This window comes from Amborella trichopoda, chromosome 6 (assembly GCF_054954075.1).
Source record: "Amborella trichopoda isolate Santa Cruz 75 chromosome 6, AtrichopodaSantaCruz75HAP2 v2.0, whole genome shotgun sequence".
Lineage (NCBI taxonomy): Eukaryota > Viridiplantae > Streptophyta > Magnoliopsida > Amborellales > Amborellaceae > Amborella > Amborella trichopoda.
In genome coordinates, this window is record NC_142341.1 from 48,584,098 (window position 1) to 48,610,266 (window position 26,169).

Sequence of the window (26,169 nt, forward strand, 5' to 3'; positions counted from 1 at the left end):
TAAGATGAAGGGGAGACTGAAGTGGGTTCCTCTCCAAATAAAGAGAAGAATTGGGTTTTAAAAACCTCCTATAAAGGGGCCTACGGATGTCTACCTTCTTCCTCCGCCGCCATGCCACCCCCCCACCGCAAGCCAACCAAAAAAAAAAAAAAAAATCAAATAAGGGGACTCTGAGGCTACAGTACATGATAGGGAGAAAGGGAAGAAGCAAGTTACAATTGGTTTAAGAAAGAAGGCCAAGCCCGAATATGCCAATATGGATGTATCATGATGGCATTGCTTCCAATGCTGCTCGCATAAATAAGCTCCCATATAATGTTAGAGGCAATTCGCCAATATGTGCCAGGGTCAAAGCACCCAACCCTTTATGAGCTTCGATAGTCACTGCAGCAAGAGAAGCACTCGCAAAGAACACCTTGAAACTCAAAGGGACGCATGCGTGCAATATGAAGTTTCAATCATGAAAATTTTGAGTGCTAAGAGGAGCAAGCGTGTAATGAATTTGATGGTAATTGTCCTTTAAGACGAGTATCTTTAACATAGTGATCATGATGCACAATAAATATTTTCTTTGGTTGACAAGGGTATTAAGGAGGTTGGGGAGGACATCGTAACAGACATGGCTGCAACAAATGTGCTTCCTACTGATTTATTTTGCCAAAAGCGGCCTAATATTTTTTGGACACCATGAGCAGCATAGTATATAGATCTCATGCTTGAGAACAGTTTTGGCAAAATGCCAAAAATAAATGGGACACTTGATAAAGCCAAGGCCATGATAGTGTTCATCAATGTAGCCACATACCTTTAGCATGAAGAGAATGTTCACTGAGACGAGGGATATAGTGAGGCATGGGGTCACGAGATTCGTCACGTCTTCCCTAACTCAATAGAGCATAATAAATAAGAGAAACAATTGCAATTTATGTTCACTTCAGAGGATACATCTAGATAGAAGTGGCCAAGCACACTCAAGGGAAGAGAGAATGTGATATTCTTTTATATAAGATTTTCCAGAGTGGGTGAGTTCACTCCTTTAAGGTGTACCTACCCTTGGTAAAAGTTTTGTGCTTGGTTAATAGAGAAGTGAAGCCCGTTATGGGCTTCATATATAATGCACTACAGGGAGCCACGAGAGAGAGGGTCAAGGCATAGGATGATTATTAGAGCATGTATGGCCCAATATGGGAGTTTGCAACTAGAAAGCCGAATCAGCAACTTCATCAGCCCTATATGAAGCTGGATACTATTTGGACCCCGAGTTCATAATTGCAAACTTGGATATTAAGAGGAAGGAAGTTACGGATAGCTCCAATGAATATCTTCCATTAGTTACAACTTAAAACCTTATAATTAATTTTTTTTTTTGAAAGAGTTAGTTCATTTGTTGCGTGGTTTGTACTTCAATTTCCATTAGTTACATCTTAAAACCTCATAATTATAAATTTTTATTTTATTTTATTTTTTGACAAAATTACCATAAGAATGGACCTTGAGATATTGGGCTACGGAAACCTAGCCTCTACCATCTTGACCCAAGCCCAATACCTTATAATTTTTTTTATTTTTTATTTTTGAAAGAGTTAACTGCTTATAATTATGAATTTAAGTTTAAACAACACAATTGCAATCCAACAGTGGAGCCTACATAAGAATAATTGCCCAACTTCCAAAAAAATAGTGTATCCACATTTTGAACTTGACAGATGGGGCTATATGGTTGTGAGCGCAATTGGAGCTCATTTGAGATAGTAAATTGGTACTTTGCAAAGACTAATATTTCATATTACTAAGTTAATAACAGTCACTAAATTATTATTTTTTACCTCATAATATACTTATATAAAATGATCATAAGTTTGTAAGTTCAAAATTTTTCAGTAGAGATAGAGCTTATGCTTTTTTTATAAGTCTATTGCTCTTTTAGACTACATTCTTGTTCTCTAAAATTTCTAGCTCATCCATTACCTGCAGGATTTATAAAAGAACAAAAATACGCTTGAGCAAAAGAAACTCAATTATTTATTCTTCGTCCAATGCATTAAAAAGCTAAAGAGGTGATTATTGATAATTACAAGAGTGATCCCCTTGCTGTAATAGCCATAGATGATGGCAGTGAGCAAACAGTTGATCCTAGAACAGAAAAGGTCCTTGGTGAGGGTCTGTCCTGCGATATAGTTGAGGAGGGTTCGAGACTAGCTACTAACTCCCAGAGGACCGCTAAATCTCCTATTACACCTGGTACACAGAAGAAGAAGATGATAGAAGATGAGGACGATTTGGAAGAGACTGAGGGGCATTATGTTGAGGGTGGTGACTTTAATGATAATATCTTGGAATCAAACGGAGGTTTAATAGGGTCAAAGCTGATGAACAGAGATGAAGACTAAACATGAGGATGAACCACATTTTGCTTACTGCTTCTCTATATTATAAAATTTGAATGTGGACTTGGGCTTAATTGCTTAGGTATTTGAGTATTGTCTTGGACATATATGAAAGTTTCGAATTTTTGGAATTGTCTTAGTTTAAAATCTTTGGAAATTTCTTTTTCAAATGTTAATTTGAAACTCCACTTTGATCAATTGATTGTACATGCATACGCAAATGCAACAAAGGCTCTTCTTCATGATCTTTATATTTTTAATCAGTCACTCTTGGGTATTGGTTTTGAGCCACAGCAACAGCTTTATTTGCTTAGCCTTTGGAAAAATATAAATATAAACATGAAAAAGCCAAAACCAGTTGAAAATTCAGAGTACCAATCTATGGTGTTCAGCTTAAACAATTCCTAGACCAGACAAGTGTAAATATGCATGCCTTTACAAATGTGAGGGTTCATGTAATCTTTAAGCACACATCCATGCATGCAGAAAAGCTTGCATAGAATTATAGAATGAAGGCTCAATAATAACTCATTAAGACTGAGAAGAAGAAATCAAACTTCTGAAAAAAATCAGCACAATCAAACAGATTTGAAATAAGAAGCAGTTTGATTTCTCATTGACAGTAAAAACCTATACATCTTACACAATTTCAGCTAGGCCTCCTTCCGAATATTGGCACATGGTAGATTCTCCAATTGCCATGTTTATCCAAAGTATGTTTCTCAATACAAGAAAAAAATGGAGAAAGCACAACAAATAAGAAGAAATGGCCCTTACAAACTTTTCTTGACTGGATGCTCCCAAGTAAAAAATGGATCTCTTGCTTCATATATAAAAATCATTTGGTGCCAAGATCGTGACTTGCCTCAAAAGGAATAAGAAACAAGACTGTAACCCTGACGCGAAGGAAGTATTATCTGCCAGAAAAACAATCAGGTTTTTCAAGTAGCAAGCCAACTGATGGAACACATAAAAATACAAAACCATGATCCCATGAGAAACAGATTATCAAAAAAAAAAAAAGGGAAATGACCTTGTGAGACCCTCCCACACCCATGTGTGTAGGACCCCAAAGGATCACCACTAAATTTGGCACAGATCTATAGAAAAGTCAAGTCCCATACCCATGTGATAACTTTTCTAGAGATTGTGCCAAATTTAATGGTGATCCTTTGGGGTCCTACACACATGGGTGTGGGAGGGTCTCATAAGATCATTTACTCAAAAGAAAAATAAATAAATAACTAAGCTTTGGTTACAAGCAGCATGAGAACAACACTCTTCCAACCAAGGAAAATTTTTCACTTCCAAGTTCCAATAGACCACGGACAACCGAATTTCGTAGCAGTCTTATTATTTCCTTTTGATCAGTTTCGGCAACCTCTCAAACACTGATCCTATTACCCTCCCCACTCCTGTACCAAACACCCTTATGGAAGTCCATACCATTAAGAGATCATATGCCTGTAAGTAAAAAGTACTACACATCACCACCATCATCATCCGAGCCTTATCCCGACCATTTGGGGTAGGCTGTAAAAAGTACTACACCAAGAGAAAAATTCACTACCAAACCCATAGAGCCAAGGAATTATCAAAACAAAATAAAAGTAAGACTATTGGTGTGATGTATTCCAGGCCAAGTCCAGGGAACCAAAACAAAAAACGGGAAGTAGCATATGCTGTAGTCATTACCTTTTTTTTATTCACCTTTCCAATCAACCAATTCACGGCGAGGCACGCACAACTTGGCCATTTGCTCTTCTGCTTCAATGTCATTAACAATCCCACGACATCTTGGAAAGCCACAATAGCAAGCAAGTTGCTCATCAATTGCCAGAAATCTGTGAATTAAAAAAAATTGAGCCAAAGAAAATCATCTTGGTTCAGTATCTTAACTTCATGCAAGGCACACCAAATATATAACAGATTTAAATTCGAAAGACACCTGTAATCATAGGTGAGCTCCTCCCATTGACTGATATCTCTCTTTGCAAATATAATTATGTGCTCATCCCCATTAACAGTTATGACTCTGGAGTAACAATTTGGCTGCCAACATATAGGACAGTAAAGAAACATATAGCAACAGAAGCAAGGAAACCAAAATTACATAACAATTCATAAGAGTGACAAAAACATGAAAGGTGATATATATGTGCTCCCTAAACTTTATGTGCCTTTAATAATCAAATAAATCACGAGAAATGCAAGGGGAACACACAACAATTTAATTGCTCAATCAAAGTGATTAAATTGCCAATCGCTGATGAAGGAGAACAATTTCGTCATTCTGCAACAGAAAATGTGCATTCACAATAAGAGAATAAAGTTAAAGACCAAAGTGGCCAAATAAACCATTGCAAGGAACACAATCTTCAATTAAAATCGGTGCAAGATGTTCCAGAAAATGTAACTAGGGCTACCAAAGAAACCATAGTTTCAGTCCAAGCTGTCAATGAGCCAATTTGCCCCATTTCACCAACATCAATCATTGTAAACCCAAAACTAATCTCAAATTTGGGGCAGTTTCTATAGAGGTAACTGAAATTTACATTAGGAAGCCAGACCAACTCAAATCCATTGCTGATGTCTGGAAGTCTCCAAATATGATACCAAAAAACCAAATAGTAACCACAACAAGCTATTGGCTACTCATTAACTGGAACCTCACGCCTAATCTCAAATAACACCAACCCGTCTGCTCATTGACGAAGTTTTTGGTAGTGAATTTTCATGTTGTGCACTTACCTCGCAAGAGTGATTGATTAAATGAGCAATGCTCCCTGCCCTTGTAGCATCAACAACTCGCTCATCATCAATCCGAAACATGTATGTACCAGCACCCTGCAAAATTATACATACAATAAAATCCAAATATCAGGAATCCACAAGATACAATCATACCAAGTTGAAATAATCATGAGCACATTTTTGAGAGGATCACTTTGACTAATAAATGTGCAATAACTTCAAAAAAATATACCAGAAAGGAAAAGACTATAACAGTGAAGTGCAAAACATCACAATGAATGACACACTGAAGTAGCATCAAGAGAGACACATGTTAACTAGCTTTCAGTTATTCTATCAAAACTTAACGCATGCACATTTCACACAAGTTAATCTACGTTCTATCTTTGCTTTTTTACCAGAAAGTACATAAAGGGCCAAATCTTTCTACGTGCAGTGAAGGATCATTCACGATCACCCATTTATGAATTGCTTCAGGACATTAGTAAAAAAAAAAAAGATCCACATTTTAAAAGACAAGTAAGGACTGAAGGAATTAAGGGTATGTCCATACCACTAATGAATTGTATATCAAGTGTTCCCTTATATCAGCAATAGTTGGTCTCACAAGTTCACCAGTATACTCAATCACCTGAAACCCAAATGGAACTCAAACTGTTATGTCATCCCAAAACAACTGATACACAATAATGGATGAAAAACATTAGACAGCTTACCATGTCCCCAGCCCTATGGGCAAGTTTTGTGAAGATGCCAAATCCATGAATCGCTGACTTCCCTATAAATGGATAAACATATGGAAAAGTAAAATCATTAACAACAGTAAGCAAAAGAATACAACATAACCCAAGAATGGTATGAAACAACAATTTACTTCATACATTGAGCCTCTACAAATCACATTTATTTGGAAATAATATTGCAAGGAAATGAACCCACAGCACAATAATTATTATACATTTGATTTAAGTAGTCAACCATTTAATATAAAAAATATTCAAGTAATCAGAAACACGTTTCTTTTTATAGTTCACAAAGGTCAAAACTGTGTGATATAGAATTTGCGTGTTGGAGAAGAGGAATAAGAAATGGAGAAAAAGGGAATGTAGATTGAGAAATCTCCAACCCCCTTTATAGAAGATAGTAATCTGTCCTAAAGGAAATCTTTACAAGAATCCAAAAATCGGGTACAAACCCCCAGTGTTCCCTACACAGGGACAACAAATAGCTCGGACCATGAGCCTCCATTGCACTTGGGAACAGGAGCAGAATCGAAAGCAGGGGTCATTGCCTGCCAGAAGCTTTCTAGTTGAGAGCTCCATGGAAACAGCCACACAATAAATATCAAAATAAATGAGTATTTAAGAAATACAACAAAATTTAGAGAAAATTAAAAGTTTTTGATGCATAAGTTGTCTTACAAATATGGCCCTGAAAAGGAAATTCTCTTTCTTTAAAACCCACAATTTAAAATCTGATCCATTTTGCACAAAATGGGACCCAGAAGAGTCAGAATTAGCGTAACGAGTTTCCAAGAAGAAAGAGATTTTCACAAGAGAATGGGAATGTGTACCAACTCCTAAAGCAAAACTGTGATCACAGAGTAGATCGAAGATCTTAGTAACTATGCTTCCCTCCCTTGCAAAGGATTCCACTAGACTGATCAATTTGTGCCTTCTATGCACAAAATATACTGCAATCTTGAAGCATACCCCTTGTATCATGGTAAAAATGGATGCAAATCTCTAGGGAGATGGTGTATCCCTCTTTTCCCAAGCAACTATGTCTGATGAGTCACTTCAATGATAAGGCAACCCAAAGAATCAAAAATAGCCAGATGCCCAGGAGAAGGATGACAGCCTCTGCTTGGTCTGCATGGCGCATCTCCGCGGGGCCTGAGAAAGAATGACCGCTCCCTTGCGGGTTCAAAAAGCTCCCCTCCCACCTGCTCGCCATGCGTTGCCCCTCAACTCCCTTTGAAGTTGTGACCTCAAACCTTCATGTTGGGATCCAACTTGAGGCACGAATGATCCTGGGAGAATACTCTGTGTTATGACATGCCACCGATTCACAAGGATGAGCAATGAGAAGCCCCAATAACTCACACTCTCACTCTAATGCTCATTCAATGATAAATGGTGGATATGGCCCCATGTCATAGATTATTGAGTGTTCTTGCTTTGGAAAATGTGTTTGCTACATTCTCACCACCAGAACCATAGGATAGAAACAGTGCCAAGCCCCCTAGACATGAGGCACTTTGGAGTGGGAGGGCGAGAACTATTGTTGTACTATTGATCGACAATTGGTGGCTCAAAAAAATCCAGAGAGATTTAGAAACTAAGAACATGTATGTGGCAACCTCACAATGGTAAAGATAGATGGTGGACCATTTCTTCCTCTTAAAAGAACATTCAACACCTATTGGGGATGGATAATCCACAACTTTTGAGGTGATTGATAGTCTGGGCCCTGTGTAACAAGGCTATTCAACAGAAGGCCATGGAGCAAGGGGGGCCCGGAATATCCAGACTTTACAAACCCAAAGTAATCATAAATGTGTTGTTCTAAACATGAATGAATGATACCTATTCAAGAAAGTATATATACTCTATGACACAAAATTCATAAAATATCCCAATAAAAACCTCAAGAAACAGATTAATAGGAGGAAATTTAATGTCGTTTGACGGAATGGCCAATGTCAACATTTCCAATTTAGGAATGTGTCTGTTAATATGGCTGCAGTCATGTTTCTTGGATTCACAGACAAGTATAGATAAAGAAAAATTTTTTGAAATGTTATAGATAAAGATAAACTCCAAGGTACCAACTACCAAGAAAGCACATACGGACATACCAAAACACAACAAATGGGAATCAAAAAGTCATGGGAAGTAAGATGCTAACTATTATCTTTCTCACAATCAGAACGAGAATATCCACATTGAAAGTTGCAGCATTTTCCATTTTTCAAAATCGTAAATGTCTTCATTCTCATTATGTGTTGCTCTCCTTCCAATAATATGAGAAACATGAGATCCTTCTCTCAAACTTTTAATGTATTACAGCAGAAAGAGGTCAATGGCAACATAAAACTCTTTCATGATAAGTCCAGCTAGTCTTAAGAAAATCCTTGCCTCGCCCCAAACAAGTCTAACAACCCTATCAGATCGTGTCTTCTGAATGTACTGCAACCTTATGCAAGAAATTTCAGCCTGCTTTGAACGTAGTGCACGCTCTAACCTTATACATTCTCCCAGCTAATCCCTATCCTCAGCAAAATCCTTTCTTTTTTTCTTTTGGGTTTTAATTGGTTCTACCCTCGGTAGGATCAAATCCCAAATTCCCAATTGATAATTGAGCAAGAAAATTATCAACTAATATTCAAATATAAATGAGACTTCTACTATTACACAGGAAACCAATAAAACCAAGAACCAAAGTAAACGATGAAGAGAAATTAGGAATGATTGATGTTTCATTTGTCAACAACATCAGAGCAGCACTCCATAGAGTTAAGTCCAATAGAGAAGAAAACATCCCATGAGATCTTTCCATTTATATTATAAAAACAGGTATAAGAGCAGCGTTTTCAACACCAGCTCAATTGCAAAAGATGCTTAAAAAAAAAAAAACCATAGCATCCTAAACTGCAATGGGTCTCTGTTGCTAAAAAGACTCCCAATGGTCAACATAGCCTAAACGCATAGTAAAAATACAAAGAAATATTACAAAAAAAAGTCAAAGGTCATAAATTTGCAGATAGAAACCCTTCAATAGAATACTTAAGAAATGATTGCACCACTAATCATCTGTGACCAATATGATAAAAACAATACCAACAATTGCAGCAGAAACAAAACAGACGAGTATGTGCTTATGGCTTACCGAATGCCAATCTCCTTCTGAAGGTAGCCCTCATGTATTCATATTTATCAGACATGGAAATAAAACTCTTAGGGCTCCCCAATTGAGGCTTCTTCAATTGTTGAAAACTTTGAGAGCAACTCCCTGGTAATTGTTCATTATGAGAAGGTACATAGCCAATAGACCCATTTTGGCGGTATCCACTAATTAAGTATGGCCTGTTCTCCACATACAATCGTTTCACAGAAGCAGCTGCAAGTGCTTCGGGTTCTTTCCTTCCCCTCCTCCTAATTAGATCGAAGGGTTCTGCTTGACAAAATAGAAGCAATTAAAGTTAAATGATAATGACCATAGACAAAAAAAGAAAAGCTAAAAGATATACCAACAATGAAGAAATCACAATTCAAAACATCATTGGGCAAACACCACAGAACATGCAGCTTGTAGACATATAGATGCCAAAGTCATTGGTAGCAGCAATGCTATAACGACCAGAGCAGACTGGCAGGTCAGACCAGTTTTTAAAATGTTTCAGCGCTAATTCAGACCAGTCAGACTGGTCAGGATACAGTTCAGACCAGACCACTTACCAATACAAGTATACAACCTCTAGTCTGGTCCGGATAACTTTGGGTAGCAGAGAATGAAGCTTATTAACAAGTGAAAGTTCAAAATAAAATTAAGCATATTGACTCCAATGGACTTTTTTCTTTTTGAATTATAATATGTTGATTTAGAAACTGATTACATTTCAATGGATATTTTTTTTGAGGAAAAATAAAATTTCAATAGATAATGGACAACATATCTCAGTTTTCTTTTTAAAATGTTAACCATAGTACAGGGTCACAACCACTGCCCATTCCCACTAATGAATGATAAAAGACTAATTGTCACGGCGCCACTAGGAACATAGATGTAGCCTCATATTAAGGTTTTCTATATTCCATTCCTCAAATTATGTATTCTATAGTCTAGATTACGGTTATTTATAGCCTCAGATTATGGTTTTCTATAGCTTATAGCCCCAGAAATGGCTCGCTATAGTACACTTTCCCTAAAATTAAGAATAAGCACCTTGCGAGTTGCAGGAGTGGTCAATAAACAATTATATGAAATGTTGTGGATATGAAATCAACGGTATTAGAACAAGGAAAAGAACTGCATATAAGTACAATAGAGCATGGTATACAGTATTCCTAATGGGCATCAAGTGTCTATCCCTGATGACAGATGGGGGGGTTAACACTACCATTACGGTATATCTGAATGGTTTGTCATCACAAATGGATGGTGTACACCCTTTGACGTACAATATACTGTAAGAACATCTGATTGTGGCATACCCCTTTCTTTAATCACGTTCAAATATAACTACAAAGGACCAAATCATGATCCCATAAACACATATGATGAAGAAAGTGGCCATGCTTTATGTAACATACCACTGCGAGCACAGCCTGACGGATTGGATGGAGGGGTATAATTTGAACAAAGTTGCATATCATTCCCTGTGGGTTTATCAACAGGAGGACGCTCATCAGATGGCTGCCGATGCTTCTTGCAAAAGGATAGGAGACGAACACATTGGTCATCATCCTCATCAAGAGTCATCAGATGCAAACGAGTATCCTCTTCATCCAGCTACAGATGCAAGTGAAAAAAGGTTACGTAAGTGCCGAGGAAAATGCTGACGGAAAGTAGAGTATAATTCAATAAACTATGGATAACCATAGTCCATTAACGTCATGACTATCCAGTCAGATGGACAGTAATGGATTTTCCAAAGTCCATTGGTGATTACAGTAAAGTAACATAAAACAAATGCCCATATGCAAAACCATGAAAGGAAACAAAGATATCACGTAGTCATGAAAAGCCGATGCATAGAAACAAACAAGGAGTACCTCCACACAAAGTCCGGCAGCACGTGCACAAAGTGGATGGTAAGCTACGCGGCAGGTGCTATTTGAACACTGGATAACAAATGCAGAAGGGTAAGTCAAAATTTAAAAAGATAAATCAAAATTTAAAAAGCTTCTGGCATTGAAGAAAATATATAACAACATCATCTGATTTACAAATCAAAAGAGCAGGAGGAGGAGAAGGGGGGGGAGGGGGAGAAAAGGTATGAGCAAAACTACATTTTCCTCCAATAAAATATGAGTATGAATCATCCATTTATAATTTGTACGCACAAAACAGAATCATAAAGGCCTTATCCTTAATAAATATAAAGATTGTGGAAGAAACGACTTGTATATCTTTAGAACCAAGGATATGGGGGCTACCAGAGTCACTGAGAAAGTTCAGACAGCTGCAGGCAAGAAGCCTTCAACTCAGAAAATTTTTAAAAAACTTCATTTTCTTTAAAACTAATAGAGCTTTATTCAGATAAATGAAAAGAAAACAAAAGCAAAGAGCTCCTAAATAAAAACTCCCACATTTTCAGGGTCCCAAATGAGGAGCCCCTTGTTGACTAGACTTTGGCTAATCAGCCTCCCTGACACGCAACAAAATTCCACAAAGCAGTTTGGATACAAATTCCTCAAGATCTGGACAGCAGCAAACAATGCCTCTTAATCTGCTCAGGTTGGGTCTGTGAATCCCAAAAGGCTAGCCGCTAGTACAAGACTTAAAGACTATGCCAACAATATTGCAGATCACACCCCACTTCCTTTGGCACATCCATCAATATTTAGCTTGAGCATCCCTGACAGAGGTGGACTCTCCTCGAGGTCTAGCGCTCTGTCTATGGTCACCAGCCCGCTACTCCCCTCATTTGGGATCCTAGGTTCTTAACCCCCTAATTTTCTTCACCAATTGGAAAAAGTAAAAAAGATATCCTGTAAATTTCTTTGCTGACATCCTGTAAATTTCTTTGCTGACTTTTCTATAGTGACTCCACTAGACTTCCCCTATCATTAAACAAGTTGTGCGTCAACGGTGAGCACTTCTCTGTTATATTGTTGAACCCCCATTTTGCATTAGTATATATAATCCAATTCTGCTTCCATAATACTAAAACAAGTGACTGTAGCCACAATATAGATTAATTAACATTAACTATCATCAATAAAGAGACAAATAGTAGATGTACTTACTTAAACAGATGTGCACAAAATCTGGACGCACATCCACAGAAGCACAAATCATAAACAATAAGAGCTCAAATATCATGCAAGAGACTACAATATAAGAACACAAACTTCCTAATACTACCTGAATGCATGCTCCGTAAGCAACTCCACATATACCGCATAATAGCTTCCAACGATCCTGAAGTGAATCACACCCAAAAGACCATAAAATGAACAAACCATGGACATGCTAAGAATGCAGCATAATGACCTAATATAGATGTATCCACAGTAAAGGAAATGATCCATGGCTCATACAAACAAGTACTAAACAGAAAAGGTATTAAAAACATTCAAAACTCTAACCTTGCTAATTCTGTTCACTCCATCAATTGGCTCCATTTTTTTGATATCTAAAAGGCATGTCTCTGTACAAGAGTAATGAAATAAATAGATGACTCCCAAACCTTCAAAAACCATCAAATTTCTGGAATAATTTGCATCACAAACCAGGTATCCATGTAGCACAGGTCAGATGAGCCCAACGCCCATCAGTAGTCGGCTTCATTGCACCTCCTAGAAACATGACAGGCCATGGATTAATACTCACATGGAAATCCCTAGAAGGTGGGGATTTTTTAATATTGCGTTTCGTTAGGGTACTCCTACATATGGAGTATTTCCTTAATATACTCAACATTTTTTTACGCTCATTATCCATGATTTGTAAAATACTTTTCAAGCAAGGGCATTTTCTTTATTAGGAGCAGTAGATTTGATATTTCCATAAAAAACTAGTCGCATTTAATTAGTTGTTAAAAAACAATTAATGCTCCATGTGGGTGATCTCACACTCATGTGGATGATGTCATTCTCCACTATAATTATTAAATGTTTTTCTTTCTATCAAGAAATTCTACTTTTTTTTCTTGATTAATTACCTACAATACCCCTAGATAAAAAGTTATTACATTGTAGGGTAAGGGTATCAAGTGTCCAAAAATGTTGATTACATTAAAGAAATAATCTATTTGTAAGAGTACCCCAATAATATTATAATGCCGGGTCGGCACGAAATCACCCGGTCCGACCCGGGAATCGGTCACCCCGTGACCATTTTGTCAATATATAGGAAATCATCCAGGTCTAGAAGAGAACCAGTGATTTTCTACAGTAAAACAGTATTTTTCTATAGTAAAAATGTCATTTTGCTACAGTAAAATGCCTTTGCTACAGTAAAAATGTCGTTTGCTACAGTAAAAATGCCGATTCACCAATTCAGACTAGTTCTTGGCCGGTTCACTGTTTTTGCACAGATTTTTTCACCGGTTTACAATTTTTTCCGCACATTAAAATGGTGATCCGGACCACCAATTCACTTACCCAGATCGGTTTTTGTGATGCCCAATCCTGGTCACCAATCCGTTTTTAAAATCACTGATATATATGTAAGTAGGTATGTATGTATGTATGCATGCATGTATGTAAGTATGTATGTGTGTACCAACAACAGGACAAAGGCAGCATGGTGGAGGAGATTTAGGTGCACCAGGTCGACATAAATTACATAACCAAAGCTTTCCATCCAAAAGATCTAATTCACCATAACACCTGGCATGGACCTGAGTATCCATAGCAACTACGTCAAAAATGTGGAGAAGCCTAAGCTTCAATAAATAAAATTCAAATCACCAAAACAAATGAAGCTCTCATAGGAAATATAAATATTTTCAGAAGACAAGAATGAAGATTCTTACCATCATTCGGCATTTATCACATTGCAGAAACAGATTATTTTCATATTCCTGTGCAAGTAAAATGCTAAACTTCAGTGAAAGTCATAGAGTGGTAAAGCTAGCAGATTTCAGTAAATGAGGTCCACATAAACACCCCAGGGGAAGAGCAGTACAAATCCATCTCATACAGAGCAAAGGTCAGGGACAGCAACTTTGAAACAATCTGTAGCCACCATAACTACCAAAACAAATATGAACTTTTTATAAAACATTGATATCCTACCTCATCCATGTGACATACATTGCACCTATCTAAATCTTTCCAGTCAACACGAACAGCCCTGTACCCAGTTGGTAGATCCCAGTGATTTCCAGAAGCCAATTTCCCACCAGAAAATTTAGAACAGAATCTGGAATTTGGTAATTCCTGCCAAATACATGAACACAAAAATGTTGCGTACACCCACAAGGTGGTCTTTTACCCCTTTTGATATGTCATGAGATTGTATTTACAATGAAGCACAAGGTGGTTCATTCAACATGGCAATGACAGTAATCAATTGGACTGAGAGTCAATGACTAACTTATTAGAATTACTGTCGTTTAAAGAATCTGCTTCTAAGTTAAGGAAAACACAAGCAGATCTTAGGTTCACATTATCAAAAAAAAAAAAAACACAAGCAGATCTGCAAAAGGGGGAGAGGGAGACCTGACGTTTCACACAAGCATGCACACATGCACACACACACTGTCGCACAATGCACAACACATGGAGTCACACACATGCACATGCACAAAGCACATATGTGCACACACACACAGACCATGTTTGCACAAACCAGGACCAGAAACTGGCGCCATTTATCATCTAATTTGGGGAAAAAAACACAGATGCAGACCTGTATAAGTTTGGAAATCCTCTTATTCGTGAAGCCAAACATCAAAGAGCCCGACTTAAAGACCTTTCCTTTTTCTGCATGGAAGCCATTAGTCAAATTTGTCTTTGTCATTTTGATGCGCTTGTAAATTTTTTTCCAGCATGCAGCTGGAGTGGAGCCGGCAATCTGCAAATAATTGCAAGTTCCACAACATTTAACAATGCCACTATATTTTAGAATTAAATTATAACAAACATACAAAAATTGTACACTAGAGTATTTATATGCCTGCATATAAACCTAAACAAAACAACACCTAGTGAAGTCTTAGTATAAGGCCTATAAGAGAGAGACTCTCAATACCATAAAAGCAGTAAAGAATTCCAAAAAATTCAGAGATAACCACTGATTCTGCTACAGTCATAACGTACTAGTTAGTACACTCCCTTAATTATGCATGTAATTGTACATACAGAATAACATGTACACCGGACACACTTCTGTGTATGCGTGTGGGTTTATATACTATGTCTAGATAACATACACCAATGCATATGCAGCCTTTTAAGTGAGAGATGTGGAAGAGAACCTGTTCTCCATCATCCAGCGTGATCCTAAACAAAGGAAATTCCTTCGACCGCGGATTTTTCAGAACTTCCAGCCTATATTCAGTGCTCCTAGTAGGATCTGCAGTAGCACACAAAAAAAGTTCATAAAAACTGACGTCTCCCACATGAGAAGGAAAAAAAGAAATATCACGATATTCACAAGCTAGGATGTAATGATAACAACTATTAGAGGAAAAAGAGTAACAATCCACAAGACGATAAGATGACACATGCCATGCTAACTTACCCTTAGTTGATAAAAACTTCCGTACTGCCGTATATCCTTCAGGCCATATATGCCTTTCATTGTGAAAGTGCTCAGACCCCTTTACAATCTTCCCTGAAGAATACAAATGATCCGAAATTAAAGAATTGTTTTGTTACTCAGGATCCATTGAGTCATCGCCTTCCAAAAAAGCGGATGGTTCCAGAGCTTGGTGCACTAGAACAGGAAATGACCAATGATGGATCCTGTTCTCTCCATCATATGGTTCATCATTTCATTGGATGGTGACGATGCCAATGGCCCGTGGTTTCGAAGGCCCAATGTCTTTATTATACATATCCAAAAAATAATTATCTACTGCTACTATTGGTATCCATGCATACACGGTTGGTGTATTTGCCTTTAAGTGGATTAGGCACACAAAAAAGATACAGTTATCATGAGTTTTGAAGGCTTTACCTAGGCTTAATACACGAAGATCTCCAATTTCAAATGGACAAGGGTTCAAGCACTGAGTACTTGTTCCTTCTGTAGGGGAACCTTCATCTGAGTTGCTCATCTCCTCTGCATTCAAATCATCATGGTTATCCACTAAAATTCCCGTCTGCATTTGCGCCATCATATCTGGAAGCTTCTGTTCCTCAAGGAACCTAGAAATAATAGCATGTTTAAGAACTGGCACCAGTAGCTGCCTATGGTATAAAAGCAACATGAATACAATATATTCACGATTAAATAAAGGACAAAAAAAGGCATACTATAACACAAAAGACGAGGTATGCTCATACGGTGCATTGGGGTCATCACTGCAGAGTCCAGAAAAATGACTGACAACAATGAAGAGAAAATGGAACCCACCAGAATAGGACCATGATGGCCTGACTAGACCATAACAGAGTCCAGTGGACTATGGTATATGTTCCATAATAGAAATCTCAAGAATTATAGAACAACAAAAAAAATTAATATTTTACATGTACATGTCACTAGGCATGGTGGGTACCTGAAGAGAAAAGGGGGAAGAAATAAAGATAAAGAACAAGCAGGACGATAACTAGTCAAAATACTAACAAAATACCTAGTACAAAATGTTTGCAAGGTGCAGTTATTACTTATTTCTTCTGCATAGTTTTTCAACTACCCTACAATTAAAATATGGAAGGGACCAAAGGTCAATCTCCTCCACAAATCTATCTCAGCTTAGCCATTTTTTACTTTTCATGTGTCAAATCCCCAATATCCCTCGTCACAAGATTGACTGAAAAACTCTCAACATTGTATATAGACCTTGTCCATGTATAACTAAATGGGGAACAGTAAAAACTTGAAGGTATTTTCATCAAATTTTGGGATGAGAGATCTGTATCTTTTGACCTCATATACAAAACAAGATATTACATAAAAAGATAATCTAAGCCTCCATGGAATGAGACTAAAATGTCACAGCTACCATAAGAAGCTCCTCAATGGAATCCATAATACGTAAGCAATCTAAAGCTCAGTAGACCCCAGGGAGAAGTTGAGGGGCCCCCGTACAAGCTGAATGAATGAACCCAAAGGGCATGAAAAACATCTTGCAATTTTCCTGCTGAATTTCCAAATACCCACGCAACCCAACCCTCCCCCTTTTCTTTCCCCACCAAAAAATCCCATTAGGAAGACCAGAATTTACTCCTTTTGAAAAAAAACAGTAGCAGGATCAAAAGTTTTTTTGCGTATCGTTTTCTTAGTAAAGAGACAAAAAATCCATCGACCAAAAAAAGAGAAAAGAAGAAGTAAAGCAATGGCAAACCAGTGACTAAAACAACCAAAACTTTTGACCAGAATAATTAAGGGAGAACCAAAAATAGATATTTACTCAATGGTTTGGTCCATAAGAAGTTCCGGGCAAAGAAATTAAAATACAGAAACCTCAAACTTCAAGTACACTCTTCTAATATGGAGTCAAGGAAGAAATTTTTCAAGAACACTCAACCATTACAGCACAGAGAAGGGCACCAATTAGTCATGTTCGCAAATGCAAAGCATATAACTCATCAGGGGAAAATTTGAGTACCATGATCATAAAATATGAAGTAAATAAAAGATGAACAGGAGTATATCTAAACAAGAGTTTTGTCCTCAAACCTCTTTGCTTCCTCCAAGGCTCGAAGGAACCGTGCTTGATTGCATTTCATATGGTAGTTAGAAAGTAAGCCTTTAACAAATGAGATAACATGCTTCATGCTGATCCTGGTAGTCAGAATTGGACACTGTTAAACTCAAAATACTCTTCGAGATAAAAGACAAGAACACAAAGAAAAGCATTCCATTGTTCCTCTCAGAAAATTATTTGTGATACAGAGGTTTTTAGTTGTAAAACAAAAATGAAAAATAGCTTATTTGGAATGGAGTACACGTATCTTAAAAGAAGAATCAGACCTTGCATAATCGTAAGTCCCAAAGAACTGAACTGGAACAGACCCCTTTGAAGGTGGGTCCAGGCCTTTACAAGCACTAGCATGCACTTCATCCATAACAAATGCTGGCCACACAGCATACCCTGTAAAAGGCAATCTTCATCCAAATCACAATTGGAAATTGGGAAAATACAGTTACAGAAAACTGTTAACATATATGCATGGATCAGCAGCAGAACATATTTAGCAACTAATAATTTTTAACCCAATCAAATATATAGACAACACTGGATCACTATACTCCATGAGAAGCATGGCTCTGACTCCTGAACAAATAGAGCAACAAAGTGCCATAGAACATCAACACCAAACCATGAAACATCTTAAACCAAGAAAAACGTAACACCAAACAAGTCCTTCGACTTCATGATTTGTATCAAAATCTTAAGTTCTTCGACTTCATGATTCGTATCAAAATCTTCAGTTTATCCCCTAACATTCATAATTTTTGAACAAAACACATCTTTATTATTGGTATTCTTATATAGTCAATGAGCCAACAATGAGTGGAATTGAAGTATTTTTATCAAATCACAAAATTAACGTTTGGGTGCTAGAATCTAATGATTTTGCATTTGACATATTTGGTACCTGTGAAAAAACTTTGGGAAGTATTTTCACATGAAAAAACTCCCTCATGTGATTAGGTGTGGAAGTATTTTCACACCAGCTGGCTGCCAAATGACGTGAAAAAAATGCTCTGGAACTAATTGGTGTAAAAATACTTTCATACCTAATCACATTGGGGAGTTTTTTCATGTGAAAGTGCGTACCAAACGTGCACAGATTCTTGTCCTCAGTTCTACATGTTTCCACACAAAAATTCAGTATGAAGGCTTAGTCAGTATAATCATTGAATATGACACCATGGACCAAACCACTTTAAGATGCCCGGCAGAATATTTGATGAGGTTGTTCCGGGCAAAGGGTCAACTTCAATCTAGTAAGATATTAGTCATCAGGGGAAGCCTAAAAGCATGGGAAGTGCAAGATCATGCGAATGGTTTAGCGGCGGCTGGGGGAGGAAAGGCGGGTGGGGGTTTGGGAGGTGTTGGAAAGGAAGCACGAAGGGGAGTTGACAGGCCCCCAGTGAAGTATACAAGGTTTCCCCTTTCTGCAATGAGAATTTATAAATATCTATGGGGTCTTGTTATAGAAAGAGAAGAAAAGACAGCTAGTGCCTTGGAAGAATCAGTTTTCTTTGGCTGAAATAGTCACTTCAACGAAGCTGAACTGTATCAACTGTTCCATTTCGGTATGTCTCTTTACCATGTTCTAGCAATGGTGGCAGACAAGCTAAAGCATCCAAGAGGATTTTGTTGGTGAGAGGGTAGTAAGTAGCAATTGTAGATTCCATACGATTCTGGCGGCAAAGCATACAAACCAAGATGCTATGAAGGGTAATGGCTAAGAGTAATTGACAGAGATTCTTTGGAGAAGCCGCTCTAGTAATTTAGATCTAATTAGGCTACTTTTAGGCATAGAATGGTGATGGGGAGATACAGCCTTTTCTCTTTCCATGAATGTCTTAGATTTTAGGTACATATGACAGGTTTTCTAGTGCTCCACTTTGACGGGCTATTGCCTGCAAGTTTCCAATTTACTTATGGTAATAGGAGCATGATCCCGTTTGGTCCCGTGTCTAGGGCCTTGTAAAAAATATCGTTCTAGGATATTATCAGTGGGAATTTTATCAGGTTATTATTGATAGGCTCTTTTTTACCAGGTATTTTGCATTAATATAAATAAATTTCTCATTTTAACAAATATTTCTTAATTTAGCGGAGTAAAACATAAATTACAATTACAGAGAATTATTATCATTTGTAACCAAAGAAATTTGTCTAACGAATTTTTAAAATTTGATTATTAAGGACCACCATTGCCCAACCAAACTATGAACATAGATTATAGAAGGTACATTTCACTTTGAAATTTAAATTTCAAAATAAGTCTTTTATGGTAAGCTATCAATATTCATCGAAAATGGGAAGAGACAAATCCACTCGACGACAGATTGAGCTGTTTTAGGTAACACATATGCATTAAAATCAGTTGTTATTTAGCTGGCATTATTTAAGTATGAACTTAATTGAATATTTAAGTTTTAAATAATTAATAACTGCAGCCAGTATTATTTTTCTAATTTAATTTCCAATATTACCGGCATGGGTTTGTACCTTAGTAATTACAGGATTTGCAAAAATCTGCAGTATTTTCAAATTAATGACATTGTAAGACAGTTTATACTGTTGGCATGTATCATCTTCAGAAAATCCCAGTACAATTAATATACCGGTGATATATCTTACTAAAGTCAGTGATTCCCCCTTCAAGCCCATTTTCCAAAATTAAACCACCACCTCCACTTGGTGACCACTCCAAGCAGCATTCATTTCATGCCACCATCACAGAAGAAGGCAAACTCTTGCATGCGCATCTCTTCCCTTTTAAGGAGTTTAGGCATTTGATTGGTGATATCTCTTGATAAGGCACTGACTAGATATCGTCTTCAGCACTGTGGACTCCAACTTGAATCAGTGGATACTGTAGATAGCATTCCATTTTAATCATCCATAGTTCCATACTGCATATTCATCTGGAACCTCTTTGTTGACCTTTTCTGGAAACTCTGGATCATGCCATGTTAAATTGTTGATCTAGTACAAGTTGGTAGTCACCGCAGGTTTCCTCCTCTGCTCATACGTCGTGGAAGATGCATACCCTGGCTAATTTAATTAGAGCCCAACAACAGGATCTTCAAAGGCAAGACACCACCAAACTAACCAATCCCAAAAGTTCTAGTTAACCAAAATTGTTATATTGTTTTGCAATTTCCATACATGGACGGTTCCCTAGTTTCAAAAGACTTCTTGGAATTGATGCTTTCATTTTATCTATCACAGAGTAATGCCCAATAAGTTCATGATAAAGATCATCAGAGCATGACTAGGGTTAGTTTCTCAATATTTTGTACTGTAGCTATCAGATATACCTGGTACAAACATTTAGAATAGCTGGAAATCGTTTAGTTCAGATTCTGTTACCTCAAGAGATGAAGTGGAAAGTAGTGAAAATGAAAAGATATGTTTCTTACACAAATCAAATAAACCAAAAAAACTATGTAAGGACACTACTTATGACTATGTAGCCACATTTGATAAGAACTTATACAATATAAATGTCGCATGCATGGTTCAGACTTGTCGTATCATATAAGACAAATTCATACCAATAAAAAGAAAAGAAATAATATTTCATGATACATATTAATCAAATAAGATTTATTGTTGCAAGCTCAAAGTGTCGACCAAAATATATTCCATTCACCAACCTGTAAGTTTCGCCCATATGACATCCCCATGATCAAGCTCATGGTCATCATAGCCGGCAGCTAACACAAACATCTCATCATAGTCCAAACCTCTCGCATCAGTCCTACGATCTCTAAATTTCAAGTTCAAATGCTGCATTTCCTCACGAGAGATAAAAAACTTCATTTTCTCAGCTGAAAGAAGCAGGCATTCATCATCCTCATCATCATAGTGAATCTGCAGTGAAGAGCACATGTTCGGCCAAGAAAATTTCTCATGAAAGAAACCATAGCACAAAGTATAGAGACACGGGCATATTTAATTATCATTTATAAGTGCAACACGTAATAAAAATACCAGATTCCAAATTAAGAATGGAAATATTGAAGGAAAAAACAGTAGCAAATAAGTAAAGGAATATCATGAGAAAGCGGGGCAAAACTTATGAAATTCCTATCATGAAGTCCAAGAAATAATTAAAACACAACTACATCTTGATAGTTTTGACATTTTAGCCGCATCTTGATAGTATTGACATTTTGAAGATGGTAGAAGGAATAAACATATATTTTTTGAAAAATACAGTTCGAATGGAAACTATGTAAGGGGATATGGGTCAAAATCATGAGTCTTACGTGATGATGGTTTGTGTCTGGACTATACCCAGAAACAGAACCACGATACCAGGCATCATCCATCGGCCAGAACACCTACATGCAGTTCACTGTTAGGAATTACTCCGCAAAAAGATTAGAAGTAAACTTATTAATTGCAATTAGATGGAATTTATTTCTTCAGTGTTAAATATGATCTAATAAATGAAAAGAAATAAAATATCAAAAGACGTCTTACTTTGCATTTGAGGCCAATAAATGCTGCCGGATCGACATTGTCAAAACTTAACCTGCACTCAAAAAAAAAAAAAAAGGTCAAAAAACGAGAACATTGTGGAGAACCACAATTTCTTGATAACCATAAATTGATAGCTGAAACAACCGCTTCACATGGAGATTCCAACAAAGGCTATAAAGCAACTAATAATATAGAGAGAGGTGGAGAGAGACACACACACAGAAATAGAAGAAAAAACGTATAAAAGATAGCGAAACTCAATTAGCTCAATTGCTAGAGTAGGAGGGAGAGCTGTAGAAGAAGGAGAAGACAAATAAGAAGAAGAATAGCCAAATGTGTGTGGACAACACTTGCTAAAGAAGAAGAGAATTTTGGTTGTTGTCCTAGGCAAAGAATCAATTCAAAAGTTTTCAATCAAAAAGGAAAATCTTTAGAGAGGGAGACGGGACAAAAAAAAAAGTAAAGAAGACAAGGAAAACATCCATGCATCAAAGATTATAACTCGATCACATGTGGGAATCCAAAACAGGAGACTTCAGTCAAAGCTAAAAGAGGATGGAGGGGTGATATATAGATAGACAGACAGATAGATAGAGATAGAGAGACAGACAGATAGATAGAGATAGAGAGAGAGTGAGAGTGAGAGTGAGAGTGAGAGAGAGATGCAAAGAATAATAGCAAAATGGTCATATAATGCAATCAAAGAGCAAGACGGCTTAGCAATTTAGCATCAATATATCAGTGATCCAAAGCATGCAAATGCACATTGCACAATTCAAACCTAAAAACTTGGCACGACCATCGAAAACAATAAACCTTAAAAAAGTTGAAATGTTTGGAGAATACAAAGTAAAAGCACCAAGAAACTTACTCAACCCATTTCTTAGTTGCAGAAGAAGACTCGCCCACTAATGATTTGGTTGGACCTCGAGAACCCATTGCCCCACTCCTTCCACCCCTTTTCGAACTCCTTCCACCATGTTTAGCACTGACTTCTCTCTCTTCTCTAACCCTACTCTCTCTAAGCCTCGACCCCTCAAAATCCAACATAACACTAGAATCAATGCCCAAGCTCGCAAGCTCTTGATTCACCGTGCTTTTCTTCTTCCTAGCTCTACCAGAAGGCCCCAATTCTCTGCATATCTTAGAGTTTTCGGATCGAAAACCTAATTCCGAATCATCAGTCATGGAATCATTGGAGGGTGAGTTAGAGAGATAAAGCCGCTGCTTTTTGTCTCGACGATGATAGACAATGAGAGGGGAAGAGGGATCAGGGAGTTTCCGGGCTTTAATTTTCTTGGACATGGTAGAGCCACTAGGGTTTATGCACCGAGATGTGGAGGAGTAGAGATGATCAAGAGGGAGATACCTTATTGGGGTATCATTGTCCGCCTCCTCTTCCTCTTCCATGAGCTTGTGGGGCTTGCGCAATGCCATGGAAAAGAGAGAGAGAGAGAGAAAGAGAGAGAGAGAGAGAGAGAGAGAGATGGGTCTGGAAATAGGGAATCAGAAATTGAGGGATTTATGCAATCGCCATGGAAATAGAGAGAGAGAGAGAGAGAGAGAGAGAGAGAGAGAGAGTTTGGGGTATGGAAAAGAGGGAAACAGGCCTGTTATAGTGTCAGATAGAAAGAGAGAGAGAGATTCGGGAATGGAAAGAGGGGATGAACCCTATGCCGGTGTATGGGAGCGTATGTTGCATGTAAAAATAGGTTTCCCGCCGGATTAATGAGGAGAGAGAAAGAGAGAGGCTTGAAGTTTTACGCTTTTAGAGAGAAAGAGAAGAGAGGGAGAGAGGAGAGGGAAAAAATGAGACTGGAGATACTGAACTTTTGTAGAGAGAGAGAGAGAGGGCGGAGAGAGGAGAGAGAGAGAGAGCTTTAAGCTCCGAAGGAGATACTCAGGTGGTGTTAAGCTTTCGTGGCCATGTTTTAGAAAATTGACTCGGGAGCTCACTCGATCGTTGACGGCTCAGATCGGAGTACCGATTCTCTAGTTGGGAAAGCCAGGTGGGAATTGCCGGTTTAAAAAGGAAAAAGTTTATATAAAGCTTCAACCTGTTTGTATAAGGTGTGAACTTTATACTATTGAAGTAAGGCACCCCTCAAAACAATGCTTTGTTGCTTTGTAAAGGCAATAAATCTATTGCCACCCATACTTATAAAAATTAAAGCTCTACAAATCAAGCATATTTATAGATAAAATTAAAGCTCTACAAATCAAGCATATTTATAGACAATTAAAAATTTTAAAAATGGACGATCCAGATAATGCGTTACAATGCACTACTTTCATGACTTGAAATCTCCTTTTCTTTTTCTATATATATGTCCCGAGGTTGAAATTATCAAAAAAATTTTGAAAAATTGAATAATAGTTACAAGATACATTATACTCAAAATCGCTTGAACTACTATAATAAACGGGGCAATTCATTATGGTGGATAATTTGATTCTAAGCAACTCGAAGTGATTGCGCCATTCAAGATGGCGACCTCTAGGTTGAAGCACCACAACTGACTCATTGATGCGCGAAATATTGTTTTAGAATACGTGTGAAATATTGTTTTAAAAGACATTTCGAGTCGAATCTTCTTAAAGCTTGGTACATGAAAGGAGGAGAGGACGAAACAACCTCTATTATGTTATGGCTAGCTTAGCATTAGGAATCGAACTTGAAATATAGCATCTCTAACATCAACCGCTAACCACACAAGCACAAACAGCCTCAGTCTATCTAGGTGATATACATTGTTTTTCTTATTCATTGTAGCTGGGTAAACCCCACAGCCTTTCTCATGTCTCCACAACATGCACTAAAGAGAGAGGTCCCCAAGAGCCAAGGTTGTGAGAACTTCTCCGCAATGATACGCATTTAAGGTTTAAATTTGACTAAACTGTGATTGTATTTCCATGAATGCCTGGACATCTTATTCTTTGGTACTCCTAAAAATCAGTTATCTTCTCATGCATCGGGCTTTCAACAAGTTCATTCCTCTATGAAAAGCCGGTTTTATATAGGCAAAATCCTATTATTATTGTGGGAATGGGGTTGAGGTTACGGTGGTAGCACCATCTAAGCTTCAATTACCCATTTAGGTTTCCATTCCCACTTACATATTTGAAAACCGTTAACTATTTTTAAAATGGATAGGGCTTACATTCCTCACTGACCTATCCAAAAAAATTAAAAAAACCCATTATTGAAATAAATGGCTCCAATTCAGGAAAAGAGGAACACCATTAAGCTGTCGTTTGGACCTCCCAACAAGTCTATTAAAGGCATGAAGTTATTCATTAATGAAAGAGAAATGATTTGTGTTAGACATTGGTATTTTGGCTGTGTTTCTTTCATGAGTGGGGCTTCAAACGTAAATCACCCAAACACGGAAACTGATCGAGGTGGGTCATTTTTCACTCCGAAATGGGTTGAAGGGAAAAATAACTTCCGGATTTTGGTCTGCCCAAACGCAGCCTAAGGAATTAACTATAGTTGCTAACATTTTTAAAGTGCTTAGGTCTACCGGATCATGCATTAGTGGCAAAACCTAACAGAAGCAGGACTTATTATCTGAAAAATTCCATAAATGACAATAAAATTCATTGACATTACCAAAGAGAATGTATATAATAAGATTATATATTTTTTGACACATTTAAGCACCTGAAGTTGTCAGATATGAAATCGAACAGGCCACGAGCCAAAAACTTTATGAGATAATTTATATTCCTGAGCACAAAATCTATACTACTCCCCAAGGTATTTGGATTGCACGTTAAGCGGGTTAGAATGCTTTTTCACTTTATACATGAAGGGGGATAATTCAATAGAACACTTTCCCACTACAAAATCACCTTCCCAATATTTTTTAACATTTTGCCTTTTTTTTTTAACCACAATCATTTTATAAACAAAAATTCACACTAAACTATTTTACAAATAACCATAACTTTAATCGAAAATAGATGAAGGCATTACAAAAAATGTTCATGCATTTTTAATTC

The 26,169-nt window shown here is 37.3% G+C and overlaps 1 protein-coding gene across 3 annotated transcripts; it reads right to left on the reverse strand.

The window, feature by feature from the left end:
• Positions 1–2,974: 2,974 nt before the first annotated feature.
• LOC18441907 (histone-lysine N-methyltransferase ATX2) lies at positions 2,975–24,268 on the reverse strand. Of its 3 annotated transcripts, none has more exons than XR_016057026.1 (26): positions 23,036–24,267; positions 22,165–22,216; positions 21,948–22,022; positions 21,333–21,549; positions 17,961–18,081; positions 17,667–17,771; positions 15,999–16,189; positions 15,561–15,653; positions 15,295–15,392; positions 14,727–14,891; positions 14,111–14,254; positions 13,849–13,896; positions 13,596–13,713; positions 12,602–12,667; positions 12,458–12,519; positions 12,234–12,290; positions 10,919–10,987; positions 10,457–10,655; positions 9,033–9,317; positions 5,858–5,919; positions 5,695–5,772; positions 5,139–5,234; positions 4,336–4,439; positions 4,083–4,231; positions 3,647–3,851; positions 2,975–3,304 (listed from the first exon to the last, which is right to left on the reverse strand). XR_016057026.1 is itself a non-coding variant. In XM_088868937.1 (26 exons), exons 1-24 carry the CDS (start codon positions 23,599–23,601, stop codon positions 4,090–4,092), a joined length of 3,213 nt encoding a protein of 1,070 aa, XP_088725063.1. In that variant the 5' UTR covers positions 23,602–24,267; the 3' UTR covers positions 2,975–3,304; positions 3,834–3,851; positions 4,083–4,089. The 3 variants fall into 3 exon arrangements, 2 of the variants coding, with proteins under 2 accessions (XP_088725063.1, XP_006852194.1); XM_088868937.1 differs by having other exon boundaries at positions 3,834–3,851; XM_006852132.4 differs by lacking the exon at positions 3,647–3,851 and having other exon boundaries at positions 23,036–24,268.
• Positions 24,269–26,169: the final 1,901 nt, after the last annotated feature.